Source organism: Phasianus colchicus, chromosome 38 (assembly GCF_987193195.1).
Source record: "Phasianus colchicus chromosome 38, bPhaCol1.hap1.1, whole genome shotgun sequence".
NCBI lineage: Eukaryota > Metazoa > Chordata > Aves > Galliformes > Phasianidae > Phasianus > Phasianus colchicus.
In genome coordinates, this window is record NC_143473.1 from 1,724,316 (window position 1) to 1,747,570 (window position 23,255).

The 23,255-nt window shown below is 55.0% G+C and overlaps 1 protein-coding gene across 2 annotated transcripts; it reads left to right on the forward strand.

Moving 5' to 3' along the window:
• The first annotated feature begins 342 nt into the window (after nt 1-342).
• Nucleotides 343-22,985, forward strand: ARHGAP35 (Rho GTPase activating protein 35). Of its 2 annotated transcripts, none has more exons than XM_090129834.1 (7): nt 343-487; nt 10,705-14,524; nt 15,985-16,129; nt 16,607-16,684; nt 16,781-16,912; nt 17,850-17,955; nt 19,565-22,985. In XM_090129834.1, exons 2-7 carry the CDS (start codon nt 10,862-10,864, stop codon nt 19,923-19,925), a joined length of 4,485 nt encoding a protein of 1,494 aa, XP_089985960.1. In that variant the 5' UTR covers nt 343-487; nt 10,705-10,861; the 3' UTR covers nt 19,926-22,985. The 2 variants fall into 2 exon arrangements, with proteins under 2 accessions (XP_089985960.1, XP_089985961.1); XM_090129835.1 differs by lacking the exon at nt 343-487 and adding an exon at nt 5,464-7,684.
• Nucleotides 22,986-23,255: the final 270 nt, after the last annotated feature.

The window sequence follows — 23,255 nt, forward strand, 5'->3', positions numbered from 1 at the left end:
AGGAAAAAAACGTGGAAAAACGCCACGAAAACAGCGGCGCCTCACGGCGGGGGGTGGAGGGGGGGGGGCAAAAAAAAACCAAAACGGTGAGAGGGTTTTGTGTTTTTTTTTTTTTTTCGGAGGCCGAAACGAAAACGAGGTCGAATAAAGCGCCGCCTACGAGGCTTCGGGCCTCCTCCCCGCGCATGCGCGCTGCCGCAGCCGCATCGGGCCCCGCCCCGCGCTGCTGCTGCTGCCGCCCCCCCTCGGCCCCCCCCATTTCCCCCCCCCCCCCCCTTTCCCGGGTCCGTGAGGAGGAGGAGGAGGAGGAGGAGGAGGGGGAAGAGGAGGAGGAGGAGGAGGAGGAGGAGAAGAAGGAGGAAGGCGCCGCCGCCGCCGCCATTACAGGCCCAGGCCCAACCCGGCCCGGCGGCCCCGGGGCCGCCCCTCACAGCGGTGATGGCGCCTCCGCCCGCCCCCCCCGGCCCGGCCCCCCCGCGCCGCTCCGGTAAGGAAAGGAAACCCCCCCCCCCCCACCTCCCCGCTCTACCGCTTCCCCCCCAGCCCCCCCTCCACCTCAAATCCCCCCCCCACACCCCAAAGCGCGGCCCACACCCCCACCGGGAGGGGAACAATGGGGCGGCCCCACCCCCTGAGCGCAGCGGGGCGGGGGGGGCAGCGGGATCGCGGTGGTGGTAATGGGGGGGGGGGAACAGGGATCCCATGGTTGTAATGGGGGGGGGGGGGACAGGGATCCTGTGGTTGTAATGGGGGGGGGGGGACAGGGATCCTATGGTTGTAATGGGGGGGGGACACAGGGATCCCATGGTTGTAATGGGGGGGGGGGACAGGGATCCCGTGGTTGTAATGGAGGGGGGAGACAGGGATCCCGTGGTTGTAATGGGGGGGGGGGACAGGGATCCCGTGGTTGTAATGGGGGGGGGGGACAGGGATCCCATGGTTGTAATGCGGGGGGGGGGGGACAGGGATCCCGGTGTTTGTAATGGGGGGGGGACAGGGATCCCGTGGTTGTAATGGGGGGGGGGAACAGGGATCCCATGGTTGTAATGGGGGGGGCACAGGGATCCCATTGCTGGTACTGGAGGTGGGGGGGACAAGGATCCCATGTTTGTAATGGGGGGGGGGGGACAGGGATCCTGTGGTTGTAATGGGGGGGGGGAACAGGGATCCCGTGGTTGTAATGGGGGGACACACTCAGGGATCCCATGGTTGTAATGGGGGGGGCACAGGGATCCCAGTGTTTGGAATGGGGGGGGTAGTGGGATCCTATTGCTTGTAATGGGGGGGGCACAGGGATCCCAGTGCTGCTAATGGGGGGGAGAACTGGGATCTCGGTGTTTGCAATGGGGGGGGGGGCACAGGGATCCCATTGCTTGTAATGGGGGGGGCACAGGGATCCCAGGGTTTGTAATGGGGGGGGGGGGCAGGGATCCCATTGCTTGTAATGGGGGGGGAGCACAGGGATCCCATTGCTTGTAATGGGGAGGGGTCCCAGGACCCCCATGTGTACTGGAGGAGGCTCCACGTATTGGGGGGGGGGGGGGGCTTCAGGATCACCATAAATAGAGGAAGGGGCTCCACAGATGGGGGGGTTGGGATCAGCATAAATAGAGGAGGGGGCTCCGCTTATAGGGGGGGGCTTTGGGATCAGCATAAATAGAGGAGGGGGCTTCACATACTGGGGGGGGCTTTAGGATCACCATAAATAGAGGAAGGGGCTCCACAGATGGGGGGGGTTGGGGTCACCGTAAATAGAGGAGGGGGCTCCATATGATTGACCCCCCCCCTAAATCTTTTGGTGGGGGTCCCCCTAAATCCTGTGGGGCTCTATGGTGGAGACCCCCCCCAAATCCTATGGTGGGGGTCTTCTAAATCTTATAGGGCTCTATGATTGGCCCCCCCCCTAAATCTTTTGGTGGGGGTCCCCCTAAATCCTGTGGGGCTCTATGGTGGAGACCCCCCCCAAATCCTATGGTGGGGGTCTCTCTAAATTTTATAGGGCTTTATGACTGGACCCCCCCCCAAATCCTTTTGTGGGGGTCCTGTTAAATCCTATGGGGCTCTATGATTGGACCCCCCCAAATCCTTTGGTGGGGGGCCCCCTCAATCCTATGGGGCCCTATGGCGGAGACCCCCCCCAAATCCTATGGTGGGGGTCTTCTAAATCTTATAGGGCTCTATGATTGCCCCCCCCCCCCCCTAAATCTTTTGGTGGAGGTCCCCCTAAATCCTGTGGGGCTCTATGGTGGAGACCCCCCCCCAAATCCTTTGATGGGGGTCCCCCTAAATCCTATGGGGCTCTATGATTGGACCCCCCCCAAATCCTTTGGTGGGGGGCCCCCTCAATCCTATGGGGCCCTATGGTGGGGGCCCCCCCTAAATCCTACGGTGGGGGTCTTCTAAATCTTATAGGGCTCTGTGATTGCCCCCTCCCCAAATCCTTTTGTGGGGGTCCCATTAAATCCTATGGGGATCTATGATTGGACCCCCCCCCCAAATCCTGTGGTGGATGTCCCCCTAAATCCTCTGGGACCCTGTGATTGGACCTCCCCCCCCCAAAATCCTTTGGTGGGGGGCCCCCTAAATCCTATGGGGCCCTATGGTGTGGACCCCCCCCAAAACCTATAGTGGAGGCCCCCCAAATCCTACAGCAAGCTTCATTTTGGGGTTCCCCCCCCCCATAACAACGGGGAATTTGAGGCCGCTGAAGGGATCGCAGCACTTTGGTGCCAAAAAAACCTTCTTTGGGGTTTTTTTTTTAGCCCCCCCCTTGTGCCCCCCCCCAGCCCCTGCTGCCCTCTGACAGGGGAAGGAGGGGATTGGGGCCGTGTCCATCGCACCGCCCCACAGCGTTGGACTTCGCCCCACATCGACCCGTTCCCATCCATTTCCCAATCTTTGCACAGAGAAATCAGCTTTTGGGTTTTCTCCTGATTTTTTTTTTGGGGGGGAGGGGGAGGGTTGGGGGGGGCGTTTCAGCCTTTCTGTCGTTTTGGGAATTGTGGGGTGAGGGGTGAAGGGTTTGGGGTTCAGCCTCGTGGGGCATCTGGAGAGCGGAAAGGGCTGTGAGAAATGGTCCTACGGGGTCAGACCTGAACCCGACTGGGGCCCCAATTGCCTTTGTGTCCTATGGGGTCGTATCAGAACCCAACTGGGGACCCCAATTGTCTATGGGGTCATACCTGAACCCAACAGGTGACCCCAGTTGCCTAAGGGGTCATATGGGAACCCAACTGGTGACCCCAATTGCCTTTGTGTCCTATGGGGTCGTACCTGAACCCAACAGGTGACCCCAATTGCCTGTGGGGTCGTATGGGAACCCATCTGATAGCCCCAGTTGCCTTTGTGTCCTATGGGGTCATATGGGAACCCAGCTCGGGACCCCAATTGCCTTTGTGTCTTATGGGATTGTATCAGAACCCAACTGGGGACCCCAATTGTCTATGGGGTTGTACTGGAACCCAACTGGTGGCCCCAATTGCGTTTATGTCCTGTGGGGTCAGATCTGAACCCAACTGGTGACCCCAATTGCCTTTGTGTCCGATGGGGTCAGACTTGAACCCAACAGGTGACCCTTTGTGTCCTTTGGGGACATATGGGAACCCAACTGGTGATCCCAATTGCCTTTGTGTCATACAGGGTTGTACCTGAACCCAACAGGTGACCCCAATTGCCTTTGTGCCCCATGGGGTCGTATGGGAACCCAACAGGTGACCCCAATTGCCTTTGCGTCCTATAGGGTCAGATGGGAATCCAACAGGTGACCCCAATTGCCTATGGTGTCGTACTTGAACCCAACAGGTGACCCCAATTGCCTGTGGGGTCGTATGGGAACCCATCTGATAGCCCCAATTGCCTTTGTGTCCTATGGGGTCATATGGGAACCCAGCTCGGGACCCCAATTGCCTTTGTGTCTTATGGGATTGTATCAGAACCCAACTGGGGACCCCAATTGTCTATGGGGTTGTACTGGAACCCAACTGGTGGCCCCAATTGCGTTTATGTCCTGTGGGGTCAGATCTGAACCCAACTGGGGACCCCAATTGCCTTTGTGTCCTATGGGGTCAGACCTGAACCCAACAGGTGACCCTTTGTGTCCTTTGGGGACATATGGGAATCCAACAGGTGACCCCAATTGCCTATGGGGTCGTACCAGAACCCAACAGGTGACCCCAGTTGCCTAAGGGGTCATATGGGAACCCAACAGGTGACCCCAATTGCCTTTGTGTCCTATGGGGTCATACAGGAATCCAGCTGATGACCCCAATTGCCTTTGTGTCCTATGGGGTTGTACCCAAACCCAACAGGTGACCCTAATTGCCTTTATGTCCTATGGGGTCAGATGGGAACCCAACTGGTGACCCCAATTGCCTTTGTGCCCCATGGGGTCGTACCCGAACCCAACGCATGAGGCCAATTCCTTTTGTGTCCTATGGGATCGTATTTGAACCCAACTGGTAAAGACAGTACCCTTCATGTTCTATGGGGTCGTGCCTGACCCCATTGTGTGAAAACAGTTCCTTTTGTGTTCGATGGGGTCGTGCCTGAAGACAATTCCCTTTGTGTGTTGTGGGATCTTGCCTGAATCCAACGCATGAAGACAATTACCTTTGTGTCCTATGGGGTCATCCCTGAACCCAACACGAAGACAGTTGTCCTATGGGGTCATCCCTGAACTCAACACGAAGACAGTTGTCCTATGGGGTCATCCCTGAACCCAACACGAAGACAGTTGTCCTATGGGGTCATCCCTGAACCCAACACGAAGACAGTTGTCCTATGGGGTCATTCCTGAACCCAACACGAAGACAGTTGTCCTATGGGGTCATCCCTGAATCCAACACGAAGACAGTTGTCCTATGGGGTCATCCCTGAACTCAACACGAAGACAGTTGTCCTATGGGGTCATCCCTGAATCCAACACGAAGACAGTTGTCCTATGGGGTCATCCCTGAACCCAACACGGAGACAGTTGTCCTATGGGGTCATTCCTGAACCCAACACGAAGACAGTTGTCCTATGGGGTCATCCCTGAACCCAACACGAAGACAGTTGTCCTATGGGGTCATTCCTGAACCCAACACGAAGACAGTTGTCCTATGGGGTCATTCCTGAACCCAACACGAAGACAGTTGCCCTATGGGGTCATCCCTGAATCCAACACGAAGACAGTTGTCCTATGGGGTCATTCCTGAACCCAACACGAAGACAGTTGCCCTATGGGGTCATCCCTGAATCCAACACGAAGACAGTTGTCCTATGGGGTCATTCCTGAACCCAACACGAAGACAGTTGTCCTATGGGGTCATTCCTGAACCCAACACGAAGACAGTTGTCCTATGGGGTCATTCCTGAACCCAACACGGAGACAGTTGTCCTATGGGGTCAATCCTGAACCCAGCACGAAGACAGTTGTCCTATGGGGTCATCCCTGAACTCAACACGAAGACAGTTGTCCTGTGGGGTCATCCCTGAACCCAACAGGTGAAGCCAGTTCTCTCTGTCTTTTATGGGATCATGCCTGAATCGACACATGAAGACAATTCCTGCTGCCTTCTATGGGATCACGCCTTCTCTCCCTGTGCTCTCATTACATCTTCAGCTTAATTAGACTTAAAACAGTCCTGTGCTAATTTTGGGAGACGCGCAGCTCTGTCCCCATAAGGAGAAGTTGGAGGTGGGAAGTAATGGGAAGATGGAAGAAGTTTGGAAACAAAGTGGGGAAGGTCATCTTTTGGAGGAGGTGGAAAAGAGGTTGGGCGTGAAGTTGGACGGGAAGACAAAGTTGGAGGAGGGGAATGTGGGGAAGCTTTGGGAAAAGGGAGAAGTTGGGAAGGAAAGGGTCGGGAAAGAAGTGGGAAAGAGGGAAATCCTGAGAAGGGTTTCATCCACTGGGGCAATTGGAGAAGAGTTTGGGAAAGGGAAATGTTGGGAAATCTTTGGGAAAAGGGAAATGTTGGGATGGAAGAGGGGGAGGATGAGCTGCTGGTGCAGTTGGAGTAGATGAAATTGGAGAGGGAAATGTTGGGGAAAAATGTTGGGAAAGAAATGGGAAAGAAGGAAATCTTAGGAGCTGCTTCACCCATTGGGGAAATTGGAGAAGGGAAATGTTGGGAAAAGGTGGGAAAAAGGGGAAAAATGATCTTCTGAGGAGGTTGGAGAGGGGAAACGGTGCGAAATCATTGGGAATAATTGGGAAAGAAAATCAGAAAGATGATCCCTTGAAGAAGACAATGAGGTTGGACACGAAGTTGGGAAAGAAGTTGGACAAAAGGGCAAAATTGGTGAGGAGAAATAATGGGGAAACGTTGGGAAGATGGAAAAAATGGGAAGGAAAAGTTTGGGAAAGAAATGGGAAAGAAGGAAATCCAGAGAGGGGCTTCATCTATTGGGGAAATTGGGGAAAAAAGGGAAAAGGTGGGAAAGAAAAGGAGAAAATCGGAGGTTGGAAAGGTTGGAGGAGACAAAAGAGGTTGGAGAGCAGAAAACAAAGTTGGGGAAACGATGGGAAAAACTCGGAGTTGGGAAGGAAGGTGTCAGGAAAGAGGAAAACAGGGAAGGAAAAATGTTAAGAAAAGGAAAACTAGGAAAAAGTTGGGGAGAAGAACTAAAAAAAAAAAAACAAACAATGGTGGAATTTCCCATCCTTGGAGGATTTTGTGTTGTGAGGTTGAGAGTGGAGACACTGCTTAATTGCTTGCGGTGTTAATTGTTAATTGGAGGTCTGTTGTGATGTGAGTGGATGGGGGGGGAAATGGGGCCAGAAATCCTTTTTTTAGCTGAAAATGGGGTAAAAAATCCCATTTTTGGATAAGAGTGGGGCAGAAGATTCCATTTTGGGGTGAAAATGAGGTGAAAGACCCCATTTTGGGTGGCGAGAGGACCAAAAATCCTCTTTTTGTGGTGGAAATGGGGCACGAGGTGCCGTTTTTGAGTGAAAATTGATAAGAAAATCTCATTTTGGATGAAAATTATGTGAAGAATCTGGATTTGGGGTGAAAATGGGCCCAAACCCCCATTTTTGGTGGAAATCAGGCAGAAAACCCCCATATTTTGAGGTGAAAATTGGGTGGGGAACTCTTGTTTTGGAATGAAGATGGGTCAAAAAATCCCATTTTTGAGTGAAAGTGATGTGAAGAATTCCAGTTTGGGGTGAAAATGAAGTGAAAGCCCCCATTTTGTTGTGGAAACCCCAATTTTTTATTGGAACGGGGGCAGGAGGTGCCGTTTGGGGAGAAAATGGGGTGGAAAATCCTATTTTTGGGGTGATCGCAGAGTAGGAATCTTCATTTTAGGGCAATACTGGGATGGGGGATGCTACGGAGGGGGGTGAAAACAGGGCAGAAAACCCCATTTTGGGGTGGAAATGGGGCAGGAGAAGCTGGTTTGGGGCTAAAATAGGGCGAGAAACGTCATTATTGGGTGAGAAACAGGTAGGAGGGCCCATTTTGGGGTGAAAAGCAAGAAAAAAAACGCGTTTTAGGATACAGATGGATCTGGAGGGTGGAAATGAGTGGGGAAAAAAGCTTATTTTGAGATAAAAAATGGTATTTCCCAGTCGGGCACCTGGAGGGCTGGGATCTGCCCTGTGCTCCTCCTTCGGTGTCAATGAGTAACTCCTGACTCAGGGCTTTGAGGCTGAAAGCGAAAGCGCCGGCGCTGCTCCGGGACGGGACGCCGAGCTGTGAGTCCAGGGGTGCCCAGAACCCAGGGTTGGGGTTGGGATGGATTTGGGGTGCCCAGAACCCAGGGTTGGGGTTGGGATGGATTTTGGGGGGGGGTTGTTTGCCTCCTCCCCCCCCAATCCCAGTACTGCGACTGCTTGGAAAAAGCCCCATCCCAACACCCCTCGGGGTGATCAGTATTGATAAAATTTGCTTTTTTGGGGTTGTTTTTACCCCAGTTCGGAGGTCCGGAAGGGCGGGCTGCTTTTCAACTCATAGGATTTGACTTATTTTATTTTATTTGTTTGTTTTTTTGCTAGTTATTTATGAGGTTTCGGGGGCGGTCACCTGTTTGGGGTGTGTTAGGGATTATTGCTGTTTTTGTGCAAACAAACCCCAAACGGGACGGAAACGATGGGAAATCTGCGCCTGGCACCATTCCGTGTTGCAACCAACTCCTCAGCTGAGAAAAAGGGATTTTTTTCCCCCAAAATAAACACAGAAACGTCCGCCTGGGAACTGCGCATCTGCTGCGCCCCGCGTGCTTACAGCTGAGGGCGGCTCTGCAAGCAGACCCCGTTTTGGGGGGGGGAAAGTCCCCATTTTTGGGGATTTTCTGCACTTCAGGTGGGGGAGGATTGAGGGCCAGGAGGAAAACGGCCCTAAAAGCTGTGATTTTGGGGGCAGAATGACCTAAAAGTTGTTTTTTTTTTTTTTTTTTTTGAGGGGTGGAAAATGGCTGTAGAAATTGGGGTTTTGAGGAGGGGGAAAATGGCCCTAAAAGCTGAGGTATGGAGGTGGGAAGATGATCCTAAAACTTTGTATGGGGTGAAAAGTGGCCTTAAAATTTGGGTATTTGGAGGTAAAATGTCCTAAATTTTTATTTTTATTTTTTGTGGTGGTGGAAAATGGCCATACAAGTTGGGGTTTGAGGGGAAAAATGGCCTTAGAAGCTGAGATGTGGAATAGGAAGATGGTCCTAAAAGTTACGTATGGGGAGGAAAATAGCCCTAAAAGTGAGGTTTGGGGAAGGAAAATGACCCTGAAATTGGGGTGTGAGGGGAAAATTGCCCTAAAATTTGGGGTTTGAGGGGGAAATGGCCCTAAAAGTTGGGATTTGGGGGCAAAATGGCTAAAAGTTTTTTGAGGAGGGAAAATGGCCCTAAAAATTGGGGTTTGGGGGAAAGTGATCCTAAAAATTGGGGCCTTTCGGAGGAAAATGGTTCTACAAGTTGGATTTTGGCCCTACAAGTTGGGTTTGGGGGGAGAAGAATGATCCTAAAAGGTGGGGCTTCAGGGGAAAATAACCTTAAAAATTTGGAATTTGAGAGGAAAATGGTTTTAAGAGTTGGATTTTTCAGTGGAAAGTGGCCCTGAATTGTGAGGTTTGAGGGCCAGGTGGCCCAAAAAGATGGAATTTGGGAGGAAAACGATGAGCAGAGCTCCCATCTTCACTCCCAGATTTTACCTTTGGGGGCTTTTGAGTGAATTTAACCAAAAAGGTGAAGAAATGGTTCTTCTTCCAAACCCAACATCAGGGTTCTCCCCTGTGAAATCCCCCTGTCTGGGGGGGATGGGGAAGCAGGTTTTGGGGGCTGGTGCTCCTCCACTCCCTGGGACCGTCCTCAAATTGGGCTGAAATAGTGAAGATTTGGGAAAAAACGGTGGTGCTGAGGTAGGAGCTGCATTCCTTTGGAAATTAAACAACGAGTAATTGCTGAAAGCTGATTAAGGGGCATAATTTGCATCGCAGTGCTGTGTTTTGGGGCAGATCTCTCACGTTTTGGGGCAAATCCTTTGTGTTTTGGGGCAGATCTCTCACTTTTTGGTACAGCACCGTTCCCACCCTGCAGCACTCTGTGCCATTGAAGGGGCAGAATTGAGTCTGAGTGGTTCCCACAGTTGATTTTGGGTAAAAAGCAAAGGAAAATGGGTCATTTTGCATTGCTGCACTGATGTGTTGTGGGGTCACCACTGGAGATTGAGTGATATGCAGTTATGGGGTGGAATGATGTCCATTTTCCAGCCCAGTTTGCATCCCACAGCCCTATATTCAGATATTATTGCAGAATTATGACAATTTTCAGCACAATTGTGGCAGGATTATGCCCATTTTCAGCCCAGTTCCTACCCTTCTGTCCCATATTCAGATATTACTGCAGAATTGTGCCTGTTTTCAGCCCAGTTCCCACCATGTAGCCCCGTATTCAGATATTACTGCAGAATTATGCCAATTTTCAATGCATTTACAGCAGAATTACGGCAGAATTATGCCAATTTCCAGCCCATTTCCCATCCTGCAGCCCATACTCAAATATCATTGTAGAATTATGCCCATTTTCAGTGCATGTACTGCAGAATTGTGGCAGAATTATGCCCATTTTCAGCCCAGTTCCCTCCTGCAGCCCCATATTGAAATATTACTGCGGAATTATGGCCATTTTCAGTGCATTTACGGCAGAATTGTGCCCATTTTCAGCCCATTTCCCATCCTGCAGCCCCATATTCAGATATTACTGCGGAATTATGCCCATTTTCAGTGCATTTACTGTAGCATTATGGCAGAATTATGCCCATTTTCAGCCCAGTTCCCTCCTGCAGCCCCATATTCAGATATTACTGCGGAATTATGCCCATTTTCAGCCCAGTTCCCTCCTGCAGCCCCATATTCAGATATTACTGTGGAATTATGCCTATTTTCAGCCCAGTTCCCATCTTGCAGCCCCATACTCAAATATTACTGCAGAATTATGCCAATTTTCAGTGCACTTATGGCAGAATTATGGCAGAATCATGCCCATTTCCAGCCCAGTTCTCTCCTGCAGCCCCGTATTCTGATATTACTGCAGAATTATGCCCATTTTCAGTGCATTTACTGCAGAATTATGGCAGAATCATGCCCATTTTCAGCCCAGTTCCCTCCCGTAGCCCCGTATTCAGGTACTACTGCAGAATTATACCCATTTTCAGCACAGTTGTGTCAGAATTGTGACATAATCCCTCCTATCCCGCAGTTCTGACTCTCCTTTCTCTCCCACAGGGGCCCCCCTCGGCCGCCCGACCTCAGCCCCCCTCCAGCCCTGAGCTGCCCCACGGCCATGGGGACGCCGCCGTTGTCGTGAGCCCCTCTGCCAACCGCCCATCCCCGCTGCCACCGATCCTCTGGGCAGGGCTTGGGACAGGATGTGCGGACGACGATGATGATGGCGAGGAAGCAAGATGCCCGCATCCCCACCTACAACATTAGCGTGGTGGGTTTATCCGGGACGGAGAAGGAGAAGGGGCAGTGCGGCGTGGGGAAGTCGTGTCTCTGCAACCGCTTCGTGCGGCCGAGCGCCGACGAGTTCCACCTGGACCACACGTCTGTCCTCAGCACCAGCGACTTCGGGGGGCGGGTGGTCAACAACGACCACTTCCTCTACTGGGGGGAGGTGGTGCGGTCACTGGAGGAGTGCGCGGAATGCCGGGCCCACGTGGTGGAGCAGACGGAGTTCATCGACGACCAAACCTTCCAGCCGCACCGCAGCACCGCGCTGCAGCCCTACATCAAACGCGCCGCGGCCACCAAGCTGGCCTCGGCTGAGAAGCTGATGTACTTCTGCACCGACCAGCTGGGCTTGGAGCAGGACTTTGAGCAGAAACAGATGCCGGACGGGAAGCTGTTGGTGGACGGCTTCCTGCTCTGCATCGACGTCAGCAGGGGGATGAACCGCAATTTCGACGAGCAGCTGAAATTCGTCTCCAACCTCTACAACCAGTTGGCCAAGACCAAGAAGCCCATCGTGGTGGTGTTGACCAAATGCGACGAAGGCGTGGAGCGCTACATCCGCGACGCGCACGCCTTCGCCCTCAGCAAGAAGAACCTGCAGGTGGTGGAGACGTCGGCTCGCTCCAACGTCAACGTGGATCTGGCGTTCAGCACGCTGGTGCAGCTGGTGGACAAAAGCCGCGGGAAGACCAAAATCATCCCCTACTTCGAGGCGCTGAAGCAGCAGAGCCAGCAGATCGCGGCCGCCAAGGATAAATACGAGTGGTTGGTGAGCCGCGTCGTCAAGAGCCACAACGAGACGTGGGCCGCCGTCAGCCGCAAGATGCAGACGGCGCCGGAGTACCAGGACTACGTGTACCTGGAGGGCACACCTAAGGCCAAGAAGCTCTTCCTGCAGCACGTCCAGCGCCTGAAGCAGGAGCACATCGAGCGCAGGAGGCGGGCGTACCTCGCGCTGCTCCCGCAGGCGTTGGACGCGCTCGTCCCCAACCTGGATGAGATCGACCACCTGAGCTGCGCCAAGGCACAGCGGCTGTTGGAGGGGAAGGGGGACTTCTCCAAGTGGTTCGTGGTTCTGGAGGAGACCCCGTGGGATGCCACGAGCCACATCGACAGCGCCGACACCGAGCGCATCCCCTTCGACGTGATGGAGACGCCGGCGGCCGAGCAGCTCTACGAGGCTCACCTGGAGCGGCTGAGGAACGAGCGGAAGCGCGCCGAGATGCGGAGGGCTTTCCAGGAGAACCTGGAGGCGTCGCCCTTCGTGACGCCCGGGAAGCCCTGGGAGGAGGCACGCAGCTTCATCATGAACGAGGACTTCTACATGTGGCTGGAGGAGCCGGTCTACATGGACATCTACGGCAAGCACCAGAAGCGCATCATCGAGAGGGCCAAGGAGGAGTTCCAGGAGCTGCTCCTGGAATACTCGGAGCTCTTCTACGAGCTGGAGCTGGACGCCAAACCCAGCAAGGAGAAGATGGGGGTGATCCAGGAGGTGCTGGGCGAGGAGCAGCGCTTCAAGGCGCTGCAGAAGCTGCAGGCGGAGCGCGATGCGCTCATCCTGAAGCACATCCACTTTGTCTACCACCCGACCAAGGAGACGTGCCCCAGCTGCCCGCTCTGCGTCGACTCGCGCGTCGAGCAGCTCCTGGGCTCCCGCACCGCCCGCCCGGCCGAGCGCAACCAGAAGAACTTCCTCTCGGATCCCAATGTCGACCGCATCAACCTGGTGATCCTGGGCAAGGACGGCCTGGCCCGCGAGCTGGCCAACGAGATCCGGGCGCTGTGCACCAACGACGACAAGTACGTCATCGAGGGCAAAATGTACGAGCTGTCGCTGCGGCCCATCGAGGGCAACGTGCGGCTGCCCGTCAACGCCTTCCAGACGCCCACCTTTCAGCCCCACGGCTGCCTCTGCCTCTACAACTCCAAGGAATCGCTCTCCTACGTGGTGGAAAGCATCGAGAAGAGCGCGGCGGGACGGAGGGAGAACCACCCGGCCCACCTCCCGCTCACCCTGATGCTGGTCAACAAGCGCGGCGACGCGGGCGGCGAGACGCTGCACAGCCTGGTGCAGCAGGGCCAGCAGATCGCCGGCAAGCTGCAGTGCGTCTTCCTCGACCCCGCCGCTGCCGGCATCGCCTACGGGCGCAGCGTCAACGAGAAGCAGATCAGCCAGGTGCTGAAGGGGCTGCTGGACTCCAAGAGGAGCCTCAGCCTCATCTCGGCGCCCTCAGGCCTCAAGGAACTGGCCGACGTGGAGCTGCGTGTGGCCATGTGCTTCATGTGCGGCGACGCGGCGGGCGCCGACGAGCTGCTGGCACCCATCCTGCAGTCCCCGCTGTGCCGCCCGGCGCCGTGCGGCAGCTCCGTGCTGCTGGAGCTGTGCCTGGGGCAGCAGCGGCGGCGCGTGGAGCTCTTGCTGCTCTCCTACCACGCGGCCTTCGGCGTGCGCAAGAGCCGCCTGGTGCACGGCTACGTCGTCTTCTACGCGGCCAAGCGGCGCGCCTCGCTGGCCATGCTGCGCGCCTTCCTCTGCGAGGTGCAGGACGTCGTTCCCGTCCAGCTGGTGGCCTTCATCGACGGCTCCGTGGACGTCCTGGAGAGCGACGTGAGCCGCGAGCAGGTGGCCGAGGGCGAGGAGATCGCTCAGGAGATCGACGGCAAGTTCGCCACCGTGGCGTACGGGCAGACGCAGCCCAAACTGGACAGCTTCCACGCCTTCTTCAAGGAAGCGCTGGAGAAGAAGACGCTGGTGGAGGCCATGCACATGTACGACCACGCGGCCGAGGCGTGTGGGGCGGAGGAGGCAGCGGGATCGCCGCGTGCCGCCTCGCCGCAGTGCAACTCCCACCCACCCGACTCGGAGGAGGACGCGGAACCGTCGCCCTACGGCTTCTGCCGGGACGACGCGGCGCTGCCCAAGGAGCACTCAAAGCTCTCGGTCGAACTGGAGGGGAACGACGGGCTGGCCTTCATCTCGGTGGTCAGCGCCTTCGAGAGCAAGCTGAACAGCAAAGTGCCTCCGCCGGTGAAGCCGAAGCCGCCGGTGCCCTTCGAGCTGGGCAAAGGGGATCTCTCCTACCTGGAGCAGGGCCAGAGGAAATCGGTGTCATGCGGCAGCTGGCCGCCCGCCGACGCCTTCGACCCTTCGGATTACGCCGAGCCGCTGGACGCCGTGCTGAAGCCTAAGAGCGAAGAGGAGAACATCTACTCAGTGCCCCACGACAGCACCCAGGGGAAGATCATCACCATCCGCAACATCAACAAGAGTCAGCCCAACGGCGGCGCCAACAACGGCTCCGACAGCGAGGCTGACAGCAGCTCCCTGGAGCGCAGCGGCCGCAAGCTGTCGCTCCTCGCCAAACCCGCGCTCTATCGGACGCGCTGCGCCCGGCTCGGCCGCTTCGCCACCTACCGCAGCAGCTTCGGGGTGGGCAGCGACGACGAGCTGGGGCCCATCAGGAAAAAGGAGGAGGATCAGAGCTCGCAGGGCTACAAGGGAGACAACGCTGTCATCCCCTACGAGACGGCTGACGGGGAGGATCCACGGAGGAGGAACATCCTGCGCAGCCTCCGGCGGACCACCAAGGTAAGGCGGTGCTTTTTGGGGTCGTTTTGGGGGAGTTTTCCGACTGTTTGCTGATTTATGGGGATTACTGGGGGATTTTGGCTGTGCCACGAGCAGCTCCGTCTCCTTTGTTCCAAAATCCATCTCCCACGTTCCCGCCGCGTGGGTTCGATTCTGGTGACTCGATGGTTTCGGAGAGTTAGGAAAGTCTTTCCTAATTAGCCCTGAGCCGCAATTAGCTGAAGGGTGGATGCGCCAAAACGGTGTAAATTCACTGAGATTCGGGGTTATAGTGGTGAGTCATGGGGCGAGTTGAGGGATCCAAGGGTGGCTCCCAAGGGGGATCCCATCAACATTCCCAGTTTTCGTCATCATTCCTAAAGGGATCCCACATTCATTCCCAACTGGATCCCATCGCCATTCCCAATTGGATCCCATCGCCATTCCCAATTGGATCCCACATTCATTCCCACTTGAATCCCATCACGGTTTCCCCTGGGATCCCATCAGCATCTCAGCTCTCTTTGGAGTTTGCTTTTGGGTCACAACGATGGCATTTTGGGACGGCTCACACCAATTTCCCCTCTGCTTTATTTCCCATATTTTTCCCATTTCTGATCATTCATTTCCGCACCAAAGATCATTTTTCCAACCAGAAACTGAGGCCAGAAATGTGGTTTTAGAATAATAATAAAAAAAACAACACAACATCACCATTTCTTTTCCATCAGCTGTGAGCAAACGTAGCTCCAAAATCGTGAGATTTCCACCCAAAAAATTGAGCTCCTTTGGGGAACCAAACCCCCCCCAAATGTCTCCTGTTGGATTTGGGCCATTTCCCCCCCAAAATCTGGAGAAATCCCTGCAGGTTTGGGGGGAAAAAGGGTGAATTCTCTGAGAAGAAATGTAGTAAATGTGGTATTTAGAGTAATAACCACATAAATAGGTGGGAATAGTGAAATACTTGAATTAATATCTCTTCATATCATAATTAATCATCACAACATCATCATTCCCCGCCACGTCATAATAGTTCACTGTGCAGTCATTCACAATCGCATCGTAATTCATCATCACAACAATTAATAATCGTGTGATAATTCATTGTTTTACTATTCCTGTGGTTCTGTCGTTGATTCACCTTCATCCCTCGCATCGTATTTGTTTTCCCACATCATAATCCATCGTCGCATCCTAATTCCTCACCTAATAAATCCAGCGCCGCGTCACAACCGCTCATCGTCACGCCACCAATTATTTGCCTGGCTAATTAACAGCAGTTCACCACGATAATTAATGGCTTACGTGATCACACTTGTCCTCCCGCGTGGAACACCGCTCCCACATCTCGCGCAGGGTCCCCCTCTTCCCTTCAGCTCATTTTGGGCCGAAAAGCGGTGACTTTGGCGCTCGCGTTACGCCCAACGAATGTGGGATCCAACGCTCTCTTCCCCCCTCCTTTCCCCCCTTCCTCCCCCCAGAAACCAAAGCCCAAACCTCGGCCGTCGCTCACCAAACCCATGTGGGAGAGCAGCTACTTCGGGGTGCCCCTCAGCAGCGTCGTCACCGCCGAGAAGCCCATCCCCATCTTCATCGAGCGCTGCATCGAGTACATCGAGGCCACAGGTGAGCGTTGGCCCCCCAGCCCCAATTCTGCCTTTTTTATGGGGCGTTTTGGGCTGAGGGAGCAATGCTGGGGGGGTGGGGGCAGAGACCCCCCCAACGTTTTCAGCTCCACGTGCGGAGTTTTAAACTCAGCCGCCTTTTATGCCACAGCCGCGTTCCGTTTCCTGGCATTTCTCACTTTTTGTTTGTTTTTTTACCTTTTTCCTGCACGTCCCCTTCACTTCCCTTCACTATTTCCCTTTTTTCCGTCCTAAATTTACCGTTTTCCCGTTCTTTGCGCTCGTTCTCTTGGCTCTTTTTGCCCCAAACTCAACACCTTTTGCCCCGAGTTCTCCTCTTCTTCCCCCAAATTCAACATCTTTTGCCCCAAGTTCTCTTCCTTTCCCCCCAAATTCAGCACGTTTTGCCCCGAGTTCTCCTCTTTTTGCTCTGAATACAGCTCTTTTTGCCCCAAATGTTGCCTTCTTTCTGCTCCAGGGCTCAGCACCGAGGGCATCTACCGCGTGAGTGGCAACAAGTCTGAGATGGAGAGCCTGCAGCGGCAGTTTGACCAGGGTAACTCACCCCAGAACGGGGACACCCCCTCCCCTCCCACCCCATTTCTCACCCCTGGGGAGCTGTGCTGTAACCGTGGGCCCCTCTTCCCCACAGACCACAGCCTGGACCTGGCCGAGAAGGATTTCACCGTCAACACGGTGGCCGGGGCCATGAAGAGCTTCTTCTCCGAGCTGCCTGAGCCCTTGGTGCCCTACAGCATGCAGGTGGAGCTGGTGGAAGCCCACAGTGAGTAGGGGTGGTAGGGGAGGGGGGGGCAGGACCCCAAATCTCTGCTCTGGGGAAGGGTTCTGTACACCCCACATTGCGGTGGGTTGTGGCGTCGCGTCTCCGTTGTCGTAGAATTGTAGAATGGTTGGGTTTGGAGGGGATCTCAAGGGCTACAGGGCCATGGGATCCTGCGGTGGGTGGGTTGGGGGGAACTTTGGGATCATGGAACCGTGGGATCCTACAGTGGTTTTGGTGGGAGGGACCTTAAAGGTGATAGAACCATGGGGTTGGGTGATACGGGTCACTGAAGATCACAGAACGGTGGGATCCTACAGTGATTGAGTTGGGAGAGACCTTGAAGGTCACAAAACCTTGGGATCCTGCAGAGGTTGGGTTGGGGGCACCTTTAGGATCATGGAACCATGGGAATCCTCCAGTGGTTGGGTTGGGGGGACCTTTAGGATCACGGAACCATGAGAATCCTCCAGTGGTTGGGTTGGAAGGGATCTTTAGGATCATGGAACCATGAGAATCCTACAGCAGTTGGGTTGAAAGGGACCTTTAGGGTCACGGAACCATGGGAATTCTCCAGTGGTTGGGTTGGGGGGACCTTTAGAATCACAGAACCATGGGAATCCTCCAGTGGTTGGGTTGGGGGGACCTTTAGGATCACGGAACCATGGGAATCCTCCAGTGGTTGGGTTGGGGGGACCTTTAGGATCACGGAACCATGGGAATCCTCCAGTGGTTGGGTTGGAAGGGACCTCAAAGATCTTAAAACGTGGGATCCTACAGCAGTTGAGGTGGAGAGGGTCTTAAAGGTCATAGAACCATGGGATCCTACAGTGGTTGGGATGAGAGGGACCTGAGCATCCCAAACCCCACAAACAGGGGAGCAGAGGGTCCCACTGCGACTCCTCACATCCCTCAAATCTCCCCTCTCATCTCCGGACAGAAATCAATGACCGGGAGCAGAAGCTCCACGCGCTGAAGGAGGTGCTGCGGAAGTTCCCCAAGGAGAACTACGAGGTCTTCAAATACGTCATCGGGCACTTGAACAAGTAGGTTTTGGGTTTCCCCCTCTCCGTGTCCTCCCCAAAACCCAGCAGTGGGGCTCAGGTTTACCCTAAAACTCAACAATGGGGCTCAGGGTCATCCCAAAACCCAGCCGTGGGGCTTGGAGTCGCCCCAAAAACCTGAAAGTGGGGCTCAAGGTTGATGTAAAACCCAACTGTGTGGCATGGGATTGCCCCAAAACCCAACAACCGTTGGGTTGGAAGAGTCCTAAAAGATCATAGGATAGTAGAATCCTACAATTTGGTTGGGTTGGAGGGGACCACAAAGATCACAGAATCCTAACGTGGGTGGGGCGGACTTTAAAGATCACAGAGCCCTTGGGTTCTCCCCAGAACCCAACAGTGGGTCTCAGGTTTGACCCCAAACCCGACAACGGGGCTCGAGGTTGCCTCAAAACCCAACAGTGGGGACTGGAGTTGCCCCACAACCCAACAATGGGGCATAGTGTCCCCCCAAAGTCCAACAGTGGGGTTAACCCAAAACCCAACAGCAGCACTCGGGGTTGACAGAAACCCAACAGTGGGGATTGGAGTCAGCTCAGTACTCACCAGTGGGGCTCAGGGTTGCCACAAAATCCAGCAGTGGGGCTGAGGGTCATCCCAAAACCCAGCAATGGGGCTCAGGGTTACCTAAAACCCAGCAATGGGGCTCAGGGTCATCCCAAAACCCAGCAATGGGGCTCAGGGTCATCCCAAAACCCAGCAATGGGGCTCAGGGTCATCCCAAAACCCAGCAGTGGTGCTCAGGGTCATCCCAAAACCCAACAATGGTGCTGAGGGTCATCCCAAAACCCAACAATGGTGCTGAGGGTCATCTCAAAACCCAGCAGTGGCACTCAGGGTTACCCTAAAACCCAACAATGGGGTTGAGGGTCATCTCAAAACCCAGCAGTGGCACTCAGGGTTACCCTAAAACCCAACAACAGGGTTGAGGGTCATCCCAAAACCCAGCAGTGGGGCTCAGGGTTACCCTAAAACCCAACAACGGGGTTGAGGGTCATCCCAAAACCCAGCAGTGGGGCTCAGGGTTACCCTAAAACCCAACAAAACGGGGTTGAGGGTCATCCCAAAACCCAGCAGTGGGGCTCAGGGTTACCCTAAAACCCAACAACGGGGTTGAGGGTCATCCCAAAACCCAGCAGTGGGGCTCAGGGTTACCCTAAAACCCAACAAAACGGGGTTGAGGGTCATCCAAAAACCCAGCAGTGGCACTCAGGGTTACCCTAAAACCCAACAATGGGGTTGAGGGTCATCCCAAAACCCAGCAGTGGGGCTCAGGGTTACCCTAAAACCCAACAAAACGGGGTTGAGGGTCATCCCAAAACCCAGCAGTGGCACTCAGGGTTACCCTAAAACCCAACAACGGGGTTGAGGGTCATCCCAAAACCCAGCAGTGGCACTCAGGGTTACCCTAAAACCCAACAACGGGGTTGAGGGTCATCCCAAAACCCAGCAGTGGCACTCAGGGTTACCCTAAGACCCAACGGGGCGGCTCAGTGTCACCCCACCAATGGGGCTTGGCGAGTTGTTGCTCTTGCATCCCTACACCGTCGGGGCAGCACTGGGCCCATCCCCACCACCTCCCCTCCTTTAGGGTGAGCCACCACCACCGCGTGAACCTGATGACGAGCGAGAACCTCTCCATCTGCTTCTGGCCGACGCTGATGCGCCCCGATTTCAGCACGATGGACGCGCTGACGGCGACCCGCACCTACCAGACAATCATCGAACTCTTCATCCAGCAGTGCCCCTTCTTTTTCTACCACCGCCCCATCCTCGACCCCCCCAGCGCCGCCCCAGCCTCCCCGTCGGCCGCCGTTCCCCCCCCCGGCGTCGTCCCCTTCGCCCCCATCGCGACGCAGCCTTCGCCCCCCAGGACCCCTCCGCCGTCGCCGCAGTCGCCCGTCCAAGCGCTCATCCCGGCCCCGCTCCACGCGGAGCAGCACTCGCTGTGAGCCGGGGCGGGGGGCGAGGGGGTGGCGTTGGGTGGGAGAAACGAGGGGGGGAAAAAAAAAAATGAGGAAAAAAGGAGAAAAACAAACAAAAAAGAAACAACCACACACATGTAGAGCTCGGCTTGGGCTTGGGCGTCGCTCGCCCTCCTCCTTCCCGGTATGGACTTCTGGAGCTGGGAGGGGTTCCCATTTTTGGGGTGGGGGGGTGAGGAGCTCAGCGCTGGGCTTTGGGCTCGGACTCGGTGCGCTGAGCAGAGCCCAGTGGGGTGGGGGGCAGCTGAGCCCCTGATGTCCCACGCGATGCCGTGAGGTGCGGAGCGACGCGGCCCCACTGCATCCAACGGGGTTTGGTGCCCAGGGCTCTGCTGGGGGAGTCCCATGCAGTCTGGTGGTCAGCCAATGTGATCTGCTGTGTGTCCTGCTGTGGTGTGGGGCCTCCCGGGGCTCTTCTGTCGGGGTTGAATGTGACCCAGGATTTGTGCGGTGTCATCCGACGTGGTGCGGTGTTCATCCGGTGGGGTCCAGGACTCATCCAGCACGGTCCTTTCTGTGTTCTGCTGCGGTGTGGGGCAGCCCGGGGCTCTTCCACAACGATCCGATGCGGTCCAACGCTTTTTTGACTTGACCCAGCACTTATCCGACGTGGTCTGGTGCTCATCCAGCTTGTCCGGTGCGATCCAGGACTCATCCAACGTGATCCAATGTGGCCCAGTGCTCATCCAGCATGATCCAGCCCGTGGTCTGTCGCAGCCCAGGGCTCTTCCGACGGGGTCCTGTGTGATCCAGCGCTCGTCAAACGTCGTCCAACATGGTCCAGTGTTTGTCCAACTCATCCAGCGTGATCCGGTGTGCAGTCTGGTGCAGCCCAGGGCTCTCCCAGTGGGATCCAACGTGACCCAGCACTCAACCAGTGTCCTCTGAGGTAGTCCAGGACTCACCCAGTACGACCCAGTGTGAGTTTTGATGTGTTCTGGTGCAGCCCAGGGCTCTTCCAGTGTGGTCCGCCGTGGCCCAGGGCTCTTCTGTTGGGATCTGATGTGGTCCAACGTGATCCAGCACAGTCCAGAGATCTTCTGTTGGGTTCTGATGTGGTCCAGTGTGATCCAACGTGATCCAGCACAGTCCAAAGATCTTCTATTGGGTTCTGATGTGGTCCAGTGTGATCCAACGTGATCCAGCACAGTCCAGAGATCTTCTATTGGGTTCTGATGTGGTCCAGCGTGATCCAACGTGATCCAGCACAGTCCAGAGATCTTCTATTGGGGTCTGATGTGGTCCAACGTGATCCAACGTGATCCAGCACAGTCCAGAGATCTTCTGTTGGGTTCTGATGTGGTTCAGTGTGATCCAACGTGATCCAGCACAGTCCAGAGATCTTCTATTGGGGTCTAATGTGCTCCAACGTGATCCAATGTGATCCAGCACAATCCAGAGATCTTCTGTTGGGTTCTGATGTGGTCCAGTGCTCACCCAGTGCAGTCCAACGTGAGGCCTGATGTGATCTGATGCAGCCCAGGGCTCGTCTGATGGGGTCCAATGCATCCCAGCGCTCATCTCATGTGATCTGTTGTGATCCAGCGTGGTCCAGTGCTCATCCAAAGTGGTCCAACGTGAGTTCTGATGTGATCTGACACAGCTGGAGTCTCTTTCCAACGTGGTCCAGGGCTCTTCTGATGGGGTTCAGTGTGGCCTAGAGCTCATCCTATGCGATCCAGCGTTGCCTGGTGCTCATCCAATGTGTCCCAACGTTCATCCAGTGCGACCCAGAGTTGTTCTCTTGGGATCTGGTGGTGTCCAGTGCTCATCCAGTACAGTCCAATGTGAGGTCTGATGTGATGTGTTGCAGCCCAGGGTTCTGATGGGATCCAAAGCATCTCAGTGCCCATCTCCTGTGATCCAGCGTGGTCCAGCGCTCATCCAATGCAGCCCAGAGCTCTTCTGATGGATTCTGGTGGGATCCAGTGCTGATCCAATGTGGTCCAACGTGATCTGACGCAGCCCAGGGATCTCCAGATGGGATCCAGCGTGGCCCAGTGCTCATCTTATGTGATCCAAGGGGCTCCGGCACTCATCCAATGCATCCCAACGTTCATCCAATGAGCCCCAGAGCTCTTTGAATGGGATTTGATATGATCCAAAGTGAGCTCTGATGTGATCTGAAGTCATCTGAAAGGATCCAACACATCTCAGCACTCATCTCATGTGGTCCAGCATGATCCAACATGGTCCAGTGCTCACCTCATGTGGTCCAACGTGATCTGATGTGATGGAGGACCCATCCAACACGCCCCAACGTCCATCCAACACAACCCAGGGCTCTTTTAATGGGATTTGATGTGGTCCAGGGTTCCGACGTGAGCTCTGATGTGATCTGATGTGATGGAGGACCCATCCAACGCGTCCCAACGTCCACCCAACGCAGCCCAGAGCTCTTCTGATGGGGTTTGATGTGATCCAGTGGTCCGACGTGAGCTCTGATGTGATCTGAAGTCATCTGAAGGGATCCAGCACGTGATCTGACACAGCCCAGGGATCTTCTGATGGGATCCAATGCGTCCCAGTGATCATCTCATGTGTTCCATCGTGATCTGATGTGATGGAGGATCCATCCAACGCAACCCAGAGCCCTCCTGATGGGGTTTGATGTGATCCAGTGGTTCGAAGTGAGCTCTGGTGTGATTTGAAGTCATCTGAAGGGATCCAACGCGTCCCAGTGCTGATCTCATGTGTTCCATCGTGATCTGATGTGATGGAGGACCCATCCAACGCGTCCCAACGTCCATCCGACTCAACCCAGAGCCCTGCTGATGGGGTTTGATGTGATCCAGCCCCCCGCCACCCCATCACAGCACCCCACCACTCCAACCCTGCACCCCCCTGGACCCCCCGTTGCCCCCCGCCCCCAATTGGGGGGGTCGTTGCCCCCACCTTCACCCCCTCGGAGGAATCCCAGCGCTGAGCACTTACTTACAGAGCGGGGAGCAGCCCACCGTTCCCCATTTCCGCTGGATTTGGTGGTTTATTATTATTGTTATTAATTTTTTTTTTTGTTTGTTTCCTTTTTAATTTTTTTTTTTTCCTAAATTTTATTTTATTTTATTTTATTTTTTTTTAATTTTTATTCCGGAAACACTAATATTGGGGGAGATGGGGAAGAGGAGGAGGAGGAGGGGAGGCGGAAGGGAGGGAGGGGGGTTGAAAACGGATGGAGAAGGGGAACAAACAGCAGCGACTGACTGACAAAACGGGATTCATTTTGGGGGGGAGGGGGAAGTAACCCCAAGATTCGGGTGCTGCGGGCACCCATTTTTGGGGGGGGGGAGATGGGGA

Excerpts from the sequence above, each read along its gene's own strand:
- ARHGAP35 (XM_090129834.1), top strand. The coding sequence starts at position 10,862 with ATGATGATGGCGAGGAAGCAAGATGCCCGCATCCCCACCTACAACATT. Across the intron at positions 16,130-16,606 it reads CGAGTACATCGAGGCCACAG|GGCTCAGCACCGAGGGCATC; the intron begins GTGAGCGTTGGC and ends TTTCTGCTCCAG. Across the intron at positions 16,685-16,780 it reads GCAGCGGCAGTTTGACCAGG|ACCACAGCCTGGACCTGGCC; the intron begins GTAACTCACCCC and ends TCTTCCCCACAG.